This window comes from Natator depressus, chromosome 12 (genome assembly GCF_965152275.1).
Source record: "Natator depressus isolate rNatDep1 chromosome 12, rNatDep2.hap1, whole genome shotgun sequence".
Taxonomy (NCBI): Eukaryota; Metazoa; Chordata; order Testudines; family Cheloniidae; genus Natator; species Natator depressus.
This window is the reverse complement of record NC_134245.1, coordinates 3,121,386-3,143,760: the sequence shown is the minus strand read 5'-3', so window position 1 is coordinate 3,143,760 and position 22,375 is coordinate 3,121,386. Positions and strand designations below refer to the sequence as shown.

Below are 22,375 nucleotides of genomic sequence, written 5' to 3'. Positions count from 1 at the left end.
TATCAATCTGACTGGTCAAGTCAAAATCTTTCTGAGAGGGAGGCAAGTTGGGATCAAGTGAAATGATTTGGAAAGTCAAGTTTCCTTCCCTCCCTTGGCAAGGACCTGGAGTGTAACAGTTTCACTTTTATATCCCCTTTTTTCAATGTACTTCAAATACCAGAGACCCTAAAACTCAATCCAATGATGCTACCTAGCCAGGGTTCCAGACCATAGCTTCACTGGCTTGATGTTCTTCAAAATGCCAGCAACGTTTCTGAGCTGTAATAGGTGTTCTTCTGATGGATAAGGTTTGTCTTTCACTTGATGAATATTGGCCCAAGCAAACAATGAACTTGCAGGATTCTGAGGCATGGATCCAGGGGAGCTCAAGACAACTGTCAGTATCCCAAATGCAAGTGAGACAGCACTAAAGAACATGGTTGCTGTACTGGAGTTGTGGCTAATGGAGAAATATGCCAATTAGCCACATACACACTGGTTGACAATTAAAACAATAACCAATGCATATCTGAATTAAGCTGCCAGCAATCTGAACTTCTCTGATGCCAGCTCACTTTCCTACTTCTCCCCTCCCTCTCACTCATCCTCCAGCCCCACAGCCAGGACATTTGCAGACTCCACTGAAACTAGTGACTGGAGCTGAACAATGCTAAATAGGTATTTGCACCTGCCTGGTGCAAAGAACTGAGATCTCTGTCTTTCTGGACTGAATAAAGGTATCACAGTCCTTGCACTGTGCCTTCAAAGTTTGTTCGCAGGATTGTGACTGCAGCCATTCTGTGTTTGTTGCCATTGTAAGGAGGTGATAGGGTGGTTTCCAGTGTCCTGCTGGAGGGAATTTACATTCATTGTGTATGCAGTGCACACTATTCCCCCTTTTTCTGACACCAGTGTCCTTTCTGACACCAGCTTCACCCTTCCATTGAGCAGGAGCAGATATCCAGGAATTTGCAGGTTGGCTTCCCAGTAGAGGAGAAATCAGTGACTTGGGGACTGGGTACATTCTGATCGTAATTTGTTCAGTCCTGGACCACAAGCAGTCAATCCCCTCTTTCAGGAATCTTGGCCAGAACCAATGCTCAGTTCACAGGAAGCAGTTCTGCTTTAAGAATGGACTCTAATCAGAGACCATGGCAGACAGCAAACTCTCCTGCTGCTTGCACAGCTCCCTTTGCAAGGACCACTATCTCTATCTCTACACAGAATCTTGCATAACAAAAACTAAAACCACTGCATATATTCCCAATATTGAACATTTGCTCACGGGCTGAGAAAAAGAACTGGGAAGACTGTGTATAACAGCATTACCTGGTGACACATGTCATAGAATCATAGACTTTAAGGTCAGAAGGGACCATTATGATCGTCTAGTCTGACCTCCTGCACAACGCAGGCCACAGAATCTCACCCACCCACTCCTGCGAAAAACCTCTAACCTATGCCTGAGCTACTGAAGTCCTCAAATCGTGGTTTAAAGACTTCAGGGTGCAGAGAATCTTCCAGCAAGTGACCCATGCCCCACGCTGCAGAGGAAGGTGAAAAACCCCCAGGGCCTCTTCCAATCTGCTCTGGAGGAAAATTCCTTCCCGACCCCAAATATGGCAATCAGTTAAACCCTGAACATGTGGGCAAGACTCACCAGCCAGGCACCCAGGAGAGAATTCTCTGTAGTAACTCAGATCCCACCCCATCTAACATCCCATCACAGGCCATTGGGCCTATTTACCATGAATAGTTAAAGATCAATTAATTGCCAAAATCATGTTATCCCATCATACCATCTCCTCCATAAACTTATCGAGTTTAATCTTAAAGCCAGACAGGTCTTTTGCCCCCGCTGCTTCCCTTGGAAGGCTGTTCCAGAACTTCACTCCTCTGATGGTTAGAAACCTTCGTCTAATTTCAAGTCTAAACTTCCTGATGGCCAGTTTTATATCCATTTGTTCTTGTGTCCACATTGGTACTGAGTTTAAATAATTCCTCTCCCTCTCCAGTATTTATCCCTCTGATATATTTATAGAGAGCAACCATATCTCCTCTCAGCCATCTTTTGGTTAGGCTAAACAAGCCAAGCTCTTTGAGTCTTCTTTCATAAGACAGGTTTTCCATTCCTCGGATCATCCTAGTAGCCCTTCTCTGTACCTGTTCCAGTTTGAATTCATCCTTCTTAAACATGGGAGACCTGAACTGCACACAGTATTCCAGGTGAGGTCTCATCAGTGCCTTGAATAACGGTACTAACACCTCCTTATCTCTACTGGAAACACCTTGCCTGATGCATCCCAAGACCGCATTAGCTTTTTTCACAGCCATATCACATTGGCGGCTCATAGTCATCCTGTGATCAACCAATACTCTGAGGTCCTTCTCCTCCTCTGTTACTTCCAACTGATGCATCCCCAGTTTATAACTAAAATTCTTGTTATTAATCCCTAAATGCATGTCCTTGCACTTTTCACTATTAAATTTCATCCTATTACTATTACTCCAGTTTACAAGGTCATCCAGATCTTCCTGTATGATATCCCGGTCCTTCTCTGTATTGGCAATACCTCCCAGCTTTGTGTCATCCACAAACTTTATTAGCACATTCCCGCTTTTTGTGCCAAAGTCAGTAATAAAAAGATTAAATAAGATTGGTCCCAGAACCGATCCTTGAGGAACTCCAATAGTAACCTCCTTCCAGCCTGACAGTTCACCTTTCAGTGTGACCTGTTGTAGTCTCCCCTTTAACCAGTTCCTTATCCACCTTTCAGTTTTCATATTGATCCCCATCTTTTTCAATTTAGCTAATAATTCCCCATGTGGAACCGTATCAAATGCCTTACTGAAATCGAGGTAAATTAGATCCACTGCATTTCCTTTGTCTAAAAAATCTGTTACCTTCTCAAAGAAGGAGATCAGGTTGGTTTAACATGATCTACCTTTTGTAAAACCATGTTGTATTTTGTCCCAATTACCATTGACCTCAATGTCCTTAACTACTTTCTCCTTCAAAATCTTTTCCAAGACCTTGCATACAACAGATGTCAAACTAGCAGGCCTGTAGTTACCCAGATCACGTTTTTTTCCTTTGTTAAAAATAGGAACTATGTTAGCAATTCTCCAGTCATACGGTACAACCCCTGAGTTTACAGATTCATTAAAAATTTTTGATAATGGGCTTGCAATTTCATGTGCCAGTTCCTTTAATATTCTTGGATGAAGATTATCTAGGCCCCCCGATTTAGTCCCATTAAGCTGTTCAAGTTTGGCTTCTATCTCGGATGTGGTAATATCTACCTCCATATCCTCCTTCCCATTTATCATCCTACCATTATCCCTAAGCTTCTCATTAGCCTCATTAGCCTCATTAACAACACAGAGGAAAGCTACCTCTTAAATGCCTCTGATTGTGGATTCTACCAGGAAGTTACCAAAGACCAAGCTTGCCATGCAAAGGGAAAAGATTACTTTTCTTTGGGCTTAGCCATTTGCATCTCTGCTTGAATGAGTGAAACCCTGCTTGTCTACCCAGAAGCTCTGGGCACGGTGCCATCTCAGAGCTCTGTGCCAATAGCTGATAACAGGGCACCTACCACATAACAAGAGAAAGGACAGCAGGTTTTGAAACAGTGATCTCTTAAAGAATCACAGAGCAAGAGCAGGTGATGCTTGGTGATGCAAAGTAATGCACATTGGAAAACATAATCCCCACTATACATATAAAATGACGGGGTCTAAATTAGCTGTTACCATTCAAAAAAGAGATCTCAGAGTCATTGTGGATAGTTCTCTGAAAACATCCACTCAATGTTCAGCAGCAGTAAAAAAAGCGAACAGAATGTTGGGAATCATTAGGAAAGGGATAGAGAATAAGACAGAAAATATGATATTGCCTCTATATAAATCCATGGTAGGCCCACTTCTGTGTGCAGATGTGGTCGCTCCATCTCAAAAAGGATATATTAGAATTGGAAAAAGTACAGAAAAGGGCAACAAAAATGATCAGGGGTATGGAACAGCTTCCATATGAAGAGAGATTAATAAGACTGCAACTTTTCAGGTGGAAAAGAGACGACTAGGGGGGATATGCTCGAGGTCTATAAAATCATGACTGGTGTGGAGAAAGTAAATAAGGAAGTGTTATTTACTCCTTATCATAACACAAGAACTAGGGATCACCAAATGAAATTAATGGGCAGCAGGTTTAAAACAAACAAAAGGAAGTATTTCTTCACACAATGCACAGGCGACCTGTGAAACTCTTCGCCAGAAAATGTTGTGAAGGCCAAAACTATAACAGGGTTCAAAAAAGAACAGGATAAGTTCATGGAGGATGGGTCCATCAATGGCTACTAGCCAGGATGGGCAGGGCTGGTGTCCCTAGTCTCTGTTCGCTAGAAGCTGGGAATGAGCAACAGGGGATGGATCACTTGAAGATTACCTATTCTGTTCATTCCCTCTGGGGCAACTGGCATTGGCCACAGTTGGAAGACAGGATACGGGCTAGATGGACCTTTGGTCTTACCCAGTGTGGTCGATCTTATGTTACCACCAGAGGAGAGGAGAAGAGAAGAGAGGAGAGGGGCAAAGGATGCAGCCACTGACTGGGGAAGCCTGGTGCTCTCTGATTTCATTTGGCGGGTGCAGGGGCTCACCAATACTTTGGGAAAGAAGGCACCAACACGACATTGTATCAGAACTACTGCTTGCTTAGAAGGGTTATGAGCAGCTGTTATGGATGATGCTAACAGTTTAAAGGCATTTGGCCTCCACCAGAGCTGGCTGCTGGAGCAGCACAGGGGGATGAGTACAAGGGCACAGGTGCTTATGTAGGCAATTACCAGAGGTATTTTCAAAAGCTGTATGCTCTATTGGCAGAGCAGATTTCTGCCCCTTATTTGACTTAAATATTACAATGTAAAATTTCCATATGTAAATAGTGATTTTGCAGCTAAACTGGCATCTTTTAGATTGTGCCAGCTGATGTGGGTTTCAGTTGCTGCTAAGTTGTCTGCATCTACTCCAAATAGTGAGTCTGTAGTGACAAGGTAATCTGACCAAATTCAGAAGCCAGGCCAGTTTTAATCAGAAGGAGGTCAGACTACTAAGCAGCACAGTCAATGAAAGATGTCCCGTCTTCCTCGGGATGATAGCTCTGGTGGTGAAGGGCCACCTAGTAGGAGAGACATGGATGGAGGTGCTGGGTGAGATTTCTGAGAGTCTCCCTTGGTCCTTAATTAGCCAGGAACATCCATGCAGGGGCAGCCCCTTGAGCCACAGCCAACCAGGAGATGTGAGGCCCTCCAGAGATATGCACCATCTAGCTCTGGAGGGATGATGGTCCTTGTGGCAGACGAGGGAGAGGACATGGGGGTGAGGGATGAGTCGTCTGAGCCCTCATCCCAGCCTATGTGACCTCCATCACCACATACCTTATCCCGCAGGATCCTCCAGCCAGGGCACCTCCATCCAAAAGAGAACTGGGAGTGTTTCTTCATGTAGAACCAACACCTGGAGTATAGCAGCAGCAGCCTGGCTGGGCCCAAGAGCAACTGGCACTCACCAGGAAAACGGTGAGTGGGCTCAGCATGAGTGCAGAGCATCAAAGTGGGGTGACCAGATCATTGCAAAGTCAGTCAGCTGCTCCCCAACTCTATCTGTGCACACTCAACCCAGCATAGTACTGAGCCGTAAGAAGTTCTGTGAGTCTGCCTCATGCTCTGGTGCGCGTTTCTACCACCCCAATTTTAGGGGCCAACAGGAGCCAATTCAACACCCAAAGTATGTGGGTGTAGTAGTAGGATTTTATGTTTGTATTTTGTATAATTGAAAATGAAGAATAAAGAATAATAATGTAGCATGTATTAAATGTATTGGTGTATAATTTGACCATATCCTGCCAGCCACCCTTTCTGAAAGCAGAAAGGAATTGTCTAATGGGCCATTGGTAAAGATGCATCAGACAGAATCTGTGTCTGAGCTTCTTTCAAGGCAGTAACAGACCTTTTAGGGCCACCACTTTGTTGTAGGTTTAGCATTTTAAAATAAATAAAAGAACGCAATGATTTTTTTCTCTTGCATTGCAATTTGATGTTCCTGTTCAAATGTTCTTTGTAAATCAATTCTGTTTTGTGTGTGAATGAGGAATGTGTGTGTTAGAAGATAAGTATGAAGGCCATCACCAACCCAGATGTTCTAGGGAGAAACCGAGGACAGACGTAAGGGCCCCAGAAGATTGCAACACACCCCTACAGAAATGTCAGAGGAAGGCAGATTGACGACTCTAAAGATAAGACAGGCACCTATCAATGGGGACAAGATAGCTGTCATCAAAACCAGCATGGGGTAACTCCCTGAGAGACTTAATGAAAGAACAAAATAAAGGATGAGAAGGACAATTTAAGAAAACAAGCACTTGTCAAACAACAATTGATTACAACATGACTGTGCAAAACTCATTGGTCCCAATGAAGGAAAATCACTATATAAACAGGGGGCCTGGCCATGAAACTTTGGGTTCGTCCTGCCAAGACTTCCCCGGAGCATCGTGTCGTGACCAACAGAACTCGGCTCCTCCCTACCCGCAATCAACCTAGCTGGCCACTAGATTGATCCAGACTCTGGACTGGTAACTATAACATCATCTGGCGGGACAGTGTATGTGTGTGTGATTGAATGCATATGCTAACTGTTGTATCTTCAATAAACGCAGCACATTGCCTTTTCCCCTGAAAAAGATCCCGTGTGCTTCTTATAAGCATAACATTTTTGGTGGAGAATTGCGCAAGGGGAAAGATATGCACTGTGATTGTTGAAAATACTGCTAAATACTGCTAAAAGGTATACCATACGTACAAAGTGATAGATCATTCAGGTGTGCACACCCCCAGTCGTAGAAGTGCCAGGCAATAGGGGGAGGATTAGAGTCTTCATTCCAACCCGTCTGTCGGGAAAAACTATACCGAGATAGGTAGATAGATAGATAGATAGACTGTTTGTACAAACTGTCTAGGTATATACAACCCCGGTTGTAGAGTGCCAAGCCATAAGGGAGAGGATTAGAGTCCTCGCTCTGACCTCTCTGTCGGGAAAAAATTGCATAGGTGAATATACCCTCGGTCATAGGAGGATCGAGCCCAGAAGGTAGGAGGCTTAGCGTTCCCCCTCTTGCTCTGTCAGGCAGAATTTTTAGTGGTTATAGACTTTTTGTGTGTTGTGTAAGTCCCAGCACAAGCGTTGGTCTACAGGAAAATTTAAAAATGTTTAGGAAAATGGACCAGGCGGTTTGGGGGCTAGCTAAGGAGCCCACCCTCCTTGCTAAATGGTTAGTGGGACAAAGCCTGTGTCCATGAAAAGGGATGGTTCAACAAGGAAAGCAGGATTGGGCCCAGACAAGCAGGCAGGCAACAAATAAAGAGATTGGAAAACAAGTTGAGAGGCCTGAGGGGCATAGTGGCAGGAGTAAGGAAAGGAGTAAGTACAGGCATGGGGATTTCAGATCCCTGGGACAATACTTGGAATGGTGATATCTGGGCTGATGCAGGTGTCATTTTGGGAAATAAGCAAGTCATTTAAGAAAAAAGAGTCATAAGTTAACTCTGCAGAGGCTGGAGGGAATTAAGCAGTTAAACACTGCAAAAATGTTAAAAAGGAAAAGTGTTATAGAAAGAGAATTCTTGGTTTCTTTGCAGTCATTCTGAAGGAAAAATGGGCCCTTTTCCAAAGGAATGTCTGTAAATAAGCCAGGCAAAAAGACAATCTAATTTTAAATCATTTGACTATGAACAATTTAGTCAAATTTGCTAAAAGAACATAACGGGTTTCTATTGGAACTTAACTGTCCCCAAATGTATACAAGTGTAATCTATGTACAGCTGTGTCAAAATTAAAGCAGTGTAAGAAAGGTTAAAAAAAAAGAACGTGTGTGTAAATATATTGTGTAAATATGTGCGGTATTAAGGACCTAAATCAACACTTCTGGTTTGTAGGTTTAAGATGAATTGGTTTTGTTTTGTTTTTAAATAATACCGCTAAAATCCATTTGAATCTTTTCTTCAAAGTTGCAAAACTGAAAAACCCTTTTTGCCAGACACAGGTAACTAGTGTTGTTTGGCTTTGGTATTTAGCATTTAACACTTAAGGTACCTTAATGCTTTATAACATTCAATATCTTTTTAAAGACCAAAGTCATGACTGCAGCAGGGCAGTCAAAACTAGGAGAATGGGAAGAGATTCTGGATTTGTTTTTTGGTAACAAAATAGCAAATAAGAGCTGTAGTAAAACAATATAAAGCTAAAAAAAGACAGTGCCCCTCTGGAGCAACAGCAGGGGTAAGATGCACACAAAAAAAGAAGCAACATTAGGAACTTTGAGCCTTAAGGTGGCTCTGAATAATCAGACTGTCACTATGCATCCAATGAAGTGAGCTGTAGCTCATGAAAGCTTATGCTCAAACAAATGTGTTAGTCTCTAAGGTGCCACAAGTCCTCCTTTTCTTTTTGCAAATACAGACTAACACGGCTGCTACTCTGAAACTTTAATAAAGGTACATGAAAACTCCATGAGCACGGGAAAAAAACCCAGTTACACTTTATGCAAAAATTGATATGGCTAATATAATATTATAGAAGTTAAACTATGAAAGGAATGTGCATTTTTCCCAGGACATGTGCAGTGTATATTATAGAAGGGGTAAAAGAAATGCAAACAAAACATGCTACTTAATTAAACTCCTTTTAGGGTTCCTAAAAGGAGCCACCATAGGTTGTGTTTTCTTTTTCAGATCGCTGTGTGTTTTGGAAGCAGGAGTTAAAAGTAAAAAGTAATCAAAACTCTGGAGGAAGTTAATTGTGTCCCTTTCAAGACAGAGTCTCTGAGCTCTGCTGAAGGCTTTGAATCCAAAAGCAAGCCAGAAAGTGTCTGTGTTTATGCAAATTACCTAACTGATAGAGGAAGGAGAGAACTGCCCATAAATGGCAGCACAAAGGAGCTGCAAATAAAGGACATACCTGGTCAGCAAACAAACTACCTGAAACCAAAAGGATCAAATTATGACCCTCCAGAGGAAGGTGGAAAAAGAAGTCAAACCTAAGAATAAGAGAGGAACAGGTTAACCCTAAGTAGAAAAAAAAATACTTTTTTGTGTGTATACACAGTGCTAAAATCTGAAGTCAAATACAAAAGGGATCTGCTTATATGCATAACGCCCCTCCCTTTTAATTCACCAAAACCCAAAGTATATAATTAGATTAAAAAGCCTATACAAAGATTTCAAGAGGACATTAAATACACTGGCCTCAAAAACAAATTGTCTAAATAAAAGGCATGGTATAACAAGATATTTTTAATAAATTTGATGTTAATATTAAACATTGAGATAAATTTAATGTTAATAAGTACTCCTGTAATAATGTATAGCATGTATGATTTTTTGAAAAAAACCTTTAAGGTCATATGGTAATGATGCTTCTCAGCTATTACCTGTGAATAAACTTAAAGCTTAGCACAGCAGAAAAAACATTACAAACCTGGTCTGCTGTATAAAAAGGGAAACTGAGGTACACCATACACCACCTCATGAATTTAATGACTGAACAGTGGGATAATTTCCCCTAAACTGTTAAAGGCTAAAAACCATTAAACCTGGCCTGCCTATACAACAAAAACATAGGAAAGTATGGGGGTAATTCCTCTGCTTTGCCTGCAATCAGCAAGGATATTTGTAAAAGGAAGGGATATTTTAAGCAATAATCTGCCACCCCAAAAGGGGTAGAAAAATATTCTTTTTGTCGTTCAGAACTTGAAAAAAAGCTGGTACCAGCTAAAAAGCAACCCAAAATACCATCATTCTACAGTCGTGACAAAAATTGTGTTTTGTGTTTTATGTTTTGCCTTGTGTTGTTTGCCTTGTTGCTAGCATTGTTGTGTATTGTGTTACAAAAGAAAACCTACTGCCTTAGGCAAAAAAAAGTTAATAAGCATTTTAACTGTATTTACAAAAACCAATGTTGCAGAAGGGCGAAGGTCAAGGAATGCCAGTCTGTTAATAGGGAAACATCCTCATGTAGCAGACACCATATTAGAAGGAATTGGCTTTGGAGCAGGAATTATAAATACTGTAGACCTAAAAATAATTAAAAATAAGTTAAGTTCCTTGTCACAACTGCAAGATAGCCTCATTCACAAGCAGGCAACTACTACTGTGGAGTTGGTACAAATAGGACTGGGAAGCCTAAAAGCAACATAAAATATGTGGCGGTGGCTAAACACCACTTCCTGGATGCTTTATAAACAACAAATAAAGTTAGAAAATAAAACTGCCTTGGCCATAGACGGTGCTAAGATGCAAATTCTTAGTTTAGCATCACTTGAACACAAAATGTTTTGGTAATATCAGAGAAAGTTAAGGTATTAAGGCATCTTTTAAAACAATGAAAAAGGTCCTTGTTCAATACCTACAAATATAAATAAATGCAATATGTTTCAGCATGGTTAAGCCTGATTTGTAATTAGGTAAAATTATTGTTAAAATTGCTCACCAACAGTCTGTAAAAACAGAAATATGGAAAGTGAGCCCACTCCCAAAACTGACCATGGGATCCTTTTGGCTACCCCAGGTTATGGGTCATTAGGCTGGGAAAGAGAAGAAATTATTGGACACCTGAGGGTATACAAAATGGAGCCCTCAAAAATGGGTATGCTTGTCCCTACCTGTCACCATAGAACCATGAAGCAAAAATACCTCATTGGGAACATGTGTGTTAAACAAACTAAAAAACGTAATGCGTGTTTTGTACAATGAACAGTGTATACGTGTTACATCCTGGAAAACAGTATTTTGGAAAAATGCAAGTATCAGCCAATCCCCAGTGAATAAATGTAAACGTAATGCCAGTGTAAAAGCACAGAGCATTATCACCTCTACTCTGGTTAATTTCTCTGTTACACTTGGTCCGAACTGGCACAATCTAACTGATCACTTGTCATTAAAAACAAAGGTGACTCAGTTTTTACAAAAAACACAGAGGGATACAGGGAAGCGTGTCATTCAAATATTGCATGCAAATGGACACATGCTAGAAATTGCTAGGTCTAAAAAAAACCTAACAGCCTATCATTGGCACGACGTTTTTACAGGCTGGTCCCCGACTTCTAAGGGCATATTATCTATCATGTTCCACCCATTGCTAGTTGTGTTAACATTGTCCTGTGTTTGATTTCTAGGAATGTGTTGTTTGTGCTGTTGAACAAAAAGAATGTTTGTTAAATTACAACCACAAGCTCAAATGGCCTCTCAGTATATTGCTATGAAACAGTTGTATAAAATATGACCCTCTCAAAAATTGTTCTTGAAGGGTCAAAAAAAATATATGTAGTAGTAAAATGTTATGTTTGTATTTTGTATAAGTTAAAATGAAGAATAAAGAACAATAATGTAGCATGTATTAAATGTATTGGTGTATAATTTGACCATATCCTGCCAGCCACCCTTTCTAAAAGCAGAAAGGAATGGCCTAATGGGCCACTGGTAAAAATGCATGAGGCAGAATCTGTGTCTTAGCTGATTTCAAGGCAGTAACAGACCTTTTAGGGTAGCCACTTTGTTGTACGGTTAGCAACTTAAAATAAGGAAAAGAATGAAATGATTGTTTTTCTTTTGCATTGCAATTTGATGCTCCTGTTCAAATGTTCTGTGTAAATCAATTCTGTTTTGTGTGTGAATGAGGAATGAGCGTGTTAGAAAATAAGTATAAAGGCCATCACCGAACCGAATATTCTAGGAAAAAACCAAGGACAAACGTAAGGGCTCCAGAAAATTGCAACATGCCCCTACTGAAATGTCAGAGAAGGGCAAATTAACAACTCTAAAAATAAAACAGGCACCTATCAATGGGGACATAATAGCTGTGATCAAAACCAGCCTGGAGTAACTCCCTAAAAGACTTAATTAAAAAAAAAATTAAGCATAAAAAAAACAATTAAAAAAAACAAGCACTCGTCAAACAACAATTAATTACAGCATGACGGTGCAAAAATCATTGGTCCCAATGAAGGAACATCACTATATTAACAGGGTGCCTTGCCATGAAACTTTGGGTTCGTCCTGCCAAGACTTCCCCGGAGCATTGTGTCGCAACCAAAAGAACCCGGCTCCTACCTACCCGCAATCAACCTAGCTGGCCACTAGATTGATCCAGACTCTGGAGTGGTAACTATAACATTGACTGCCGGGACAGTGTGTGTGTGTAATTGAATGCATATGCTAATTGTTGTATATTCAATAAATGCATCGTATTGCCTTTTCCCCTGAAAAAGATCCCAAGTGCTTCTTATGAGCATAACATGGGCTGCTCTGAGCTACACTCTGCACCTATGAGGCCACTCTGGCAGCTGTAAGTAGCCAGAGTGAAGAGGCACCCTGGCCACACTCTTTATGGTGGGAAAAGGGAAGTAGGTGGGAGGTATAGCACTGACGCACTGGCTCTGCTCCACCAGGGAGTCAGGAATTCCTGGCTAGCTAGGGAAGTGTCCCTCACCATTGCAATCAGAGCCATGCAAAGGGGATGGAGTGAGGCTGAGAGTCTGGCCCAAGAAATCCAGTTTTAGAGGAACTAGGTTTGAGATGGTGGGTGGATATCCAGGAGGAGATGTCAGAAATGCAGCTTGAGTTATGGAACTGGTGGGACAGGAGATATCAGGGCTGGACAGGAGTCCCTAGCTCTGAAGCATGGTAGAATCCAGGGTGGCAGATGAGGGCACAGAGAGAGTATAGAGAAAGAAGAGGAAGGGGCTGAAGACAGAAACTTGAGAGACATCAACAGAAGACAAAGAGGGGAGGATGAGCAGCCATTAAATGAGATGCTGAAGGAACAATCATCAAAATAGGAGTGAACCAGGAGAGAACAAAGAGTCAAGAGAGCCAAGAGAAGAAATAAAATGGAGGAGGGAGTGACTATTTAAGGAAGCAGATGAATTATAAAGGATTAATTTAAAGGCGTGCCCCTTTGATTTAGCTAGAAGGTCATTTTTGACCCTGAAGGGGGTTGCTCCAGCAGCATGAAGGGTGCAGCAGCCACACTGAAAGGAACGGGAGTCTAGGAAGCAGGAGTAATCAGTATGCTCCAGAATTCTGGAGACAAAGGAAGTTAGGATGGTAGGTGATTGAGTTAAAGTGCAATATGAGCAAACATACATCAAGTCAAATCATAGAATCATAGAATATCAGGGTTGGAAGGGACCTCAGGAGGTCATCTAGTCCAACCCCCTGCTCACAGCAGGACCAAACCCCAATTAAATCATCCCAGCCAGGGCTTTGTCAAGCCTGACCTTAAAAACCTCTAACAAAGGAGATTCCACCACCTCCCTAGGTAACCAATTCCAGTGCTTCACCACACGCCTAGTGAAAAAGTTTTTCCTAATATCCAACCTAAACCTCCCCCACTGCAACTTGAGACCATTACTCCTTGTTCTGTCATCCGCTAGCTCTGAGAACAGTCTAGATCCATCCTCTTTAGAACCCCCTTTCAGGTACTTGAAAGCAGCTATCAAATCCCCCCTCATTCTTCTCTTCTGCAGACTAAATAATCCCAGTTCTCTCAGCCTCTCCTCATAAATCATGTGCTCAAGCCCCCTAATCGTTTTTGTTGCCCTCCGCTGGACCCTTTCCAATTTTTCCACATCCTTCTTGTAGTGTGTACTGGACACAGTACTCCAGATGAGGCCTCAACAATGCCGAATAGAGGGGAATGATCATGTCCCTCGATCTGCTGGCAATGCTCCTACCTATACAGCCCAAAATACCATTAGCCTTCTTGGGCTCACTGTTGACTCATATCCAGCTTCTCGTCCACCGTAAACCTTAGCTCCTTTTCTGCAGAACTGCTGCCTAGCCACTCGGTCCCTAGTCTGTAGCGGTGCATGGGATTCTTCCTTCCTAAGTTCAGGACTCTGCATTTGTCCTTTTTGAACCTCTAATCCCCTAATTTATCCCTACCTTTCCAGCATATCTACCACTCCTCCCAGTTTAGAGTCATCTGCAAACTTGCTGAGGGTGCAATTCACGCCATCCTCCAGATCATTTATGAAGATATTGAACACAACCGGCCCCAGAACCGACACTTGGGGCACTCCGCTTGATACCAGCTGCCAACTAGACACGGAGCCATTGATCACTACAAAAATGAGCCCGACGATCTAGCCAGCTTTCTATCCACTTTATAGTCCATTCATCCAGCCCATACTTCTTTAACTTGCTGGCAAGAATACTGTGGGAGACCGTAACAAAAGCTTTGCTAAAGTCAAGGAATAACACGTCCACTGCTTTCTCCTCATCCACAGAGCCAGTTATCTCATCATAGAAGGCAATTAGGTTAGTCAGGCATGACTTGCCCTTGGTGAATCCATGCTGACTTTTCCTGATCACTTTCCACTCCTTGAAGTGCTTCAAAATTGATTCCTTGAGGACCTGCTCCATGATTTTTCCAGGGATTGAGGTGAGGCTGACTGGCCTGTAGTTCTCTGGATCCTCCTTCTTCCCTTTTTTAAAAGACGGGCACTACACTAGCCATTTTCCAGTCATCCGGGACCTCGCCCTATCGCCATGAGTTTTCAAAGATAATGGCCAATGGCTCTGCAATCACATCCGCCAACTCCTTTAGCACTCTCGGATGCAGCGCATCCGGCCCCATGGACTTGTGCTCGTCCAGCTTTTCTAAATAGTCCTGAACCACTTCTTTCTCCACAGAGGGCTGGTCACCTCCTCCCCATGCTGTGCTGCCCAGTGCAGTAGTCTGGGAGCTGACCTTGTTCATGAAGACAGAGGTGAAAAAAGCATTAAGTACATTAGCTTTTTCCACATCCTCTATCACTAGTTGCCCAACCCCCACTCCCCTCCTTTCCCCCCGCATTCAGTAAGGGTCCCACACTTTCCCTGATCTTCTTGTTGCTGAATGACCTAGTCCACTTACGAAAGATGGCTGCCCACTTTAACCACCCCTTTCAACACATATTGTAGTTACATAGCCATGTACTGAGGGGAAGCAGGTGCAACTATGGGTCCCTCAAGACAGGAAGTATTTGATGCCAACTCTGTCAGCTCCATCCTAGGTACACCCTTAAAATGCCATTTCTTGCTAGAAGGCAAAAACACTCCTGTCTCTTGCAAAGACATACCATAACCAGTTTGGGGGAGGAAAAATGTGACTGCAAAACATTCTCACTTGGTCCCGAAAAAGGGCAGCCTACTTCCAAGCACAAAACCAACTAGGAACCCTTTTATTTATTAATTTCTAGATACTATAGTCAACTATTTTGGATTAAAATTCATTTCTTACTTAATTTCACCATCTCCCCTTGATGTCAATTCACCAACTCAACACTTTCTCTGTAAAATAACAACCTAATTAAATTCTCCTTGCATATGCTCCCTCAGTTTAAGCCTGCATCCCCCATTTCTGGCTTATCCAACAACCTGAACTAGATCAGCCATCTTAATTTAATAAAATCTCTGCTAATGTAACCGCTTCAGTCACCTTTGGCTCATCTCTCGAGGCTACATAATCCTAGCTTTGTCATTCTCTCTCCATACGTGACCTATTCCATCTCATTTATCACCTGTTGTTCTGTATGCTGAACTTGCTCCATGTTAACGACATCTCTTTTCAAATAACATGGTTCAGACAGGGCACTAAATGTGCTCTAATAAGTGTTTATAGGGTGAAAGCACAATAACTGTGGATGACATAATATGCCCTTCTGATAAAAGCCAACAACTCATCAGCCTTCTTTCCTGTTCTTGCACGCTGGTCCAAGAATGTAAATGTTTATCAATAAACATAGTGGAGATCCTTTTCCTCTTCCATATTAGCTATTTAAAGTGTGCTTAACACTACTTGACTCTTAGATATAGAGGGTCTGATAATATGCTGCATCTCCCCAAACCCATAGCCTAGGGGAAAGGGGGAGCTTCCCCAGGGCTGCCAATAAGCTGCCCCCAGCCCAGTATCTCCAGAGTGCCCAGCATTACAGCTGCTGTGCCTCCTGCCGCAATACACCCCCTACACCAAGGTCTGCAGGGAGGGGCAGGGAGGATGACTTGTGCTGATCCTATGTTGATCTGAAGGGATTCACCCCCAGCTTCCTGTAGCTTATGTAAGGCCCCTATACACAACCAGAGTGGCTTACAGGGGCTGGAGAGGGTAGAAGAATCGGCCCTCAAATTTCATATTCCATCATTCAGCTCATTCATTCAGGCTGTGAAGAATATTCTTCTCTGAATCTGCACCTCTCCCCCTATACTAGTGCTATCTGCAAAATTAATGATCTTATAAATCAATGTTTCTTTGGCTGAGGTTTATGGATTACCACAGCCCTTGCTGTGCTAGGAACAGGAAATACCACGATCATTTCCAATACTAGAGCACGGTAGATGTTGCTGTGCTTTTGTATGAATCATTAATAACATATTAAAAGACTTCTGGTCCCAGGAACAGACCATGCTAGAGCCCACTCTGCCACACTGGCAGCTGCCAGAACCTCACTGTCTATAGTTATCTGTATCAGAGGGGTAGCCGTGTTAGTCTGGATCTGTAAAAGCGGCAAAGAGTCCTGTGGCACCTTATAGACTAACAGACGTATTGGAGCATAAGCTTTCATGGGTGAATACCCACTTCATCGGATGCATGCAGTGGAAATTTCCAGAGGCAGGTATAAATATGCAAGCAAGAATCAGGCTAGGGATAACGAGGCTAGTTCAATCAGGGAGGATGAGGCCCTCTTCTAGCAGTTGAGGTGTGAACACCAAGTTATCTGGTTTCCCTTGCTGCAGGTCCAGTCCTTCAAATGCTTCAACCTCCTATTTCAATGGGGGTCGAAGCACTCAGCACATTGAAGGATCAGATTATCTGTTACTTTCTCCAGCGAATTAAGCCCACCAAAGTTTATGTTGCTCCAGAATTGGAAACTTGCCCATCTGACATCCAAGCAGTCTTGAGATGACACAATGACTCCGTTTGATAAGGTCTGAGCAGTAGCCTGTGTTATTACCCTGAAAACTAAGGATTTACGCTCCTCCATCTCCTAACCCCCCAGAACTACAGCTGAGACACTGTGCACTTCCAATGGTGCAGGCCTTACAACTATTAGAAATCTAAGAATTTATGCGCTACCCCAGTCCTCCCTGACCAGACTATTTCCTGTACGATCCTCCCTGAAGCAGTTCTCCAGAATAAGCAATTATACTAAAAGCACTAGTACCCTTGCAGCTCTCTGCATGAGGACAGGTCTTGGTCTCAGAAGGGAGTTATCACATTGCAGAAGTCTGTGCAAACAGATTATTCTGACATCAAAAATACTGATTGGCCTGATCTTTAAGAAAGCCCCAGTTATTGCTGGTTTACTGAGGACCAGTAACTTCCTGGTTTAGTTATGAGCAGAAAATGTAGAAGACTGGGGTCCTTGCTTACAGAAACTTTTCCCTCTCACAGAGCATTATATTTCACCATATGAATGCTACACACAGTTGGGAGATACTGGGGTCTAAATGGTTAGAGCAGGGGATAAGGAATCATGGGTTCTAGTCTTGGCTCTGACACTGGTTCCTGATGATGTGACCTTGGACAAATCTCTGTTCTTCTCAGTAGCTCCATCTGTAAAATGAGGATTTATACTCTACCTCACAGGGGTGCTGTGAGGATCAAAACTGATGAAAGATGCTACAAAAATGCCAATTATTAATGAATAAGCCCAACTTACCTAATAGTTAAGATCACAGGCTCGGGGGCTCCGTTCACACTGAATTTAAACTCCTCTGTGAACTCCCCCAGAATGGTGGAATTGAAGGAGATCTGGATGGCTTGAAGTCCACCTGGCAGAATGATGCCTTCTTTGGGGTCAAAGGTAAAACAGGAGCCCAGTGCAGTAGATGGAGGGATCAAGTTAAAGAGGGCATCAATGGCTCCTTTGTTACACAGGATTGCCTGCAGCAGTAAAAGGGAAAGAATGGAAACATACAAGGAACCTTTACTTCTCACAGATTGATTTGTTTTCTAATTAAATGATTAACATCTGAAAAGGGGAGAAGTGATAAGACATTGCCTGTTGGAAGCCAAGGGAAATACAGTGAGCTAAATTCTGCACTCAATTAAAACTGCAATAATTCCAAATAAATCAAGAGAGTTATTCTGAATTTACACCACTGCAACTGAGAGCAGAATTTCCTCCACTGTAACTGAATTTGCAGTACAAGATAGATACTGAACACAGATATCTGTGCTTTCAGAAAAGTCCCCAAGAGCAGCAAAGAACAGTCACATTGTTTCTGATGAAACATCATACAATCATATTGCTCCTGATGGTGCCAATCCAGCAACATGCTGAATGCATTCCACTCCTCCTGTAGCCAATAAGCTGAGGGCGCTTGGCAGCTTGCAGACTTGGGTGGACTGGGTTATCACATTGATAATGCCCACTGTTCTTGTTTAGATCTGGGAGCATAAACCAGATTGCGAATAGAAAAAATATGACCTTGTCATGATGAGAGAGATAGATAGATAGATACATTTTTCAGACATCCTTTCTTGGGAACTATTATTGTATTTATTAAATGGTTGTTTATCCCTCCTTTGAAAAGCACTTTGGGGTCCTCTGGTGAAAGCTTCTATAATACAGAAATGCAAAATATTATGAGTTCATTTTTATTAACCTACTTATCTTATTTTGCTGGACACCTTTATTTTTATGTGACGAGGGCACCTGCTGTTTATTGTATAAAGCCAAGTAGTACTCAGAAACCCAATTATTGCTAATTTCAGAAGCATCCAAAAGTACTGGGGTTCAATACAGACCCTTTTTTATTTTCCTTTATCTTGTTGGATCAGCTCTATCTTAGCTAAACTACAAAGGCCAGTGAACAAGGAGGGCAAATATCGGCATGACCTGTTCCAAACAATTTTAATCTCATAAATATTCACAAGCACAATCTAAGACTTTCACAATTGTTTGTGACAAATTGTAAGCTTGGGGCTGGATTCTGTAAATTGCTGAGCACCCACAAATCCCATTGTCTTGAATAAGAGATGTAGGCCTCAGCTTCTCTCCAGATCATACCCTTTATACTAGTCAAAGAGTCCCCACTACTATCAACAAACACATTGTTTCACTGATACAGTTTGCCTTAGGCAAAATTATAAATTTCTTCAGTGCTGCAGGGTGACTTCCTGCCATTTCCACAGACACATTTCACCTTTTTTACAATATCTCTCTCCCTTTTGTCCTTGTAGAATCTAGCAAAGAAATTGAGGGAGAAGCATGAAAATGTGCCTTGTTTTTTTAAATTCTGGTACTGCTGCAAAGAATAGTTGCACACCCTCCTATTCCTCATTGAGGAAAGAATAAAAATAATCATACACACTCTCATGTATTTTACTCCTTAGTTATACCAGGTCCTAATATAAGCTACCCCTAAGTTGAAGTTTACTCTCTGTGTAGCTGCCAAGAACAGCACTGACTAAGGGCAACATCTAGTTGTTTAAATTTTTCTCAAGTAAGGAAAATAATAAATTGATAGAGAGAGAAGCAATAAGGCATCAGCATTAAAAATGCACAGAATACAAAATATTTCTGTTAAGAAACACCTTAAGCATGTCCTTCCCCGCCACAGTGAGGCTTTCAAAAATGTCCAACATGATGCATTACCTCATTTAATACCTCTTTAGGTTGCTGTGCTTTTCATTTTTGCTAATATTTGATGCCATTGCTAATGTTTGCTTCACTTGCAGAAACTCTTAACTCTTTCAGATTTATTTCTAAAGTCCTCATTGCAAAGAGAGAAAGGGGTAGGAAGAGATTGATGGGCAGTGAACAGCATGCAGAGTCATTTGCAAGTGGTAATTTGCAGTCAATAGACGAGGTGGCATTTCCCTTAACCTCAGGAATCTGTAGGATGTACTGAATTGAGGGTTGTTTGAATGCTCCAGCTATTAGCCATGTCTATTGTACAAAACCTATGTCAGCATAGCCCTCAAGCATAGACACCATGTACGCTGACAGGAGGCATTCTTCTGCCGACATAGTACCACCGTCTCCCCTAACAACATCAGCATGGCTGACAGAAGAACTCTTCTGTCAGCACATTTGCATCTATACTGGGGGGTTTGCCGGCAGAACTACATCAGCTATGGGCATGGATTTTTACACCCGGATCAACAAAACTTCGTAGTGTAGACCTGGACACCGTGTCTTCTTAACAGCCATTGCACAAAGGTGCATTGCATTTAAGGCCTGAACCAAAGCCTACTGAAGTCACCGGAGTCTTTTTGCAGAGGAGTAGCTATGTCCTCATGCTATTTTAATGCATAAAGTGCTGTTCAAGCCACAAAACACATCAGACATAGGAACCCTGCACTAAGGATACTGCAAGGAGAAACGTGCACCCAGAAGTAGGCAGTGGTCACTTCTGGAAAAATACACACCATTGGAATGGAAACATACACACCATTCACACCATGGAGATGAAACCCGGGGTTTGCTCATTCTGAGCTTGCACTGAGGACACCCAGCCACTCTCAAATCAAAATGACCCAGTTACCAAAAGCTCTGGGGTTCATGAGTCTCCATACTCTGTAGGATTACCTCACCTTTGGCTGTACAGTAAGCAGTCAGTACTCTATAGTCTACATGCCATGGGCCTATCAGCACTGCCCTATCTGCTTACCTCATAACTGTGTGTTGACCCAACAAAAACCTTTCCAATATCTAGCTGGTCGAAGCTGAAGAGGAGCTTGGGGCCCATCCCTTCCCCTTTGATGCGCAGGGGGAGCCGGGTCTCACGGCCTGTGAAGAAGATCCCATTTTCAATACACAAAACATAGGAATTGCCAGACTGGGTCAATCCTATCTAAGCCCAGTGTGACCCTGGCTGACTAGGCCATGCTAGAGTGTATTTAGGTCAATTCATTTCTGTAGATCAAACTAATGGTTAGATGTATAAGTGTATACTCAGATGTTTAAACTTCATGAAAACTAGTGAAATGCTACTGGTATTGTTTTTGCTTATCTGTTCCTGTCACAATGTAATAGCAAACATTTACATGGTAAACACCCTTGTAACTAAGAAAAGGAGGACTTGTGGCACCTTAGAGACTAACAAATTTATTTGAGCATGAGCTTTCGTGAGCTACAGCTCACTTCATCGGATGCATGCAGTGGAAAATACAATGTGGAGATTTATATACACAGAGAACATGAAACAAAGGGTGTTACCATACACACTGTAATGAGAGTGATCAGGTAAGGTGAGCTATTACCAGCAGGAGAGCGGAGCGGGGGTGGGGGGAACCTTTTGTAGTGATAATCAAGGTGGGCCATTTCCAGCAGTTGACAAGAACATCTGAGGAACAGTGAGCGGGGGGGGGGGGGGGGGGGACCGAATAAACATGGGGAAATAGTTTTACTTTGTGTAATGACACATCCACTCCCAGTCTCTATTCAAGCCTAAGTTAATTGTATCCAGTTTGCAAATTAATTCCAATTCAGCAGTCTCTCCTTGGAGTCTGTTTTTGAAGTTTTTTTGCTGAAGAAGTACCACTTTTAGGTCTGTAATCGAGTGACCAAAGAGCCTGAAGTGTTCTGCGACTGGTTTTTGAATGTTATAATTCTTGACGTCTGATTTGTGTCCATTTATTCTTTTACGTAGAGACTGTCCAGTTTGGCCAATGTACATGGCAGAGGGGCATTGCTGGCACATGATGGCATATATCACATTGGTTGATGCGCAGGTGAACGAGCCTCTGATAGTGTGGCTGATGTGATTAGGCCCTATGATGGTGTCCCCTGAATAGATATGTGGACACAGTTGGCAACGGGCTTTGTGGCAAGGATAGGTTCCTGGGTGAGTGGTTCTGTTGTGTGGTTGCTGGTGAGTATTTGCTTCAGGTTGGGGAATTGCTGAACTGGAATTAATTTGCAAACTGGATACAATTAACTTAGGCTTGAATAAAGACTGGGAATGGATGGGTCATTACACAAAGTAAAACTATTTCCCCATGTTTATTCCGCCCCCCACCACCACCACTGTTCCTCAGACGTTCTTGTCAACTGCTGGAAATGGCCCACCTTGATTATCACTACAAAAGGTCCCGTCCCTGTCCCCCCGCTCTCCTGCTGGTAATAGGTCATCTTACCTGATCACTCTCATTACAGTGTGTGTGGTAACACCCATTGTTTCATGTTCTCTATGTATATAAATCTCCCCACTGTATTTTCCACTGAATGCATCTGATGAAGTGAGCTGTAGCTCACGAAAGCTCATGCTCAAATAAATTTGTTAGTCTCTAAGGTGCCACAAGTCCTCCTTTTCTTTTTGCTAATACAGACTAACTCTGTATTGCT

At 42.3% G+C, this 22,375-nt stretch overlaps 1 protein-coding gene across 1 annotated transcript in view; it reads right to left on the bottom strand.

Annotated features, from left to right (window-relative positions):
* The window catches only part of HYDIN (HYDIN axonemal central pair apparatus protein), a 443,011-nt gene that overhangs the window by 251,278 nt on the left and 169,358 nt on the right, over positions 1–22,375 (bottom strand). The window contains exons 11-12 of the mRNA XM_074968344.1: positions 20,700–20,818; positions 17,741–17,964 (exon numbers count right to left, since the gene is read on the bottom strand). Of these exons, the coding sequence (XP_074824445.1) occupies positions 17,741–17,964; positions 20,700–20,818 (343 nt within the window). The remainder of the gene's footprint in view (positions 1–17,740; positions 17,965–20,699; positions 20,819–22,375) is intronic.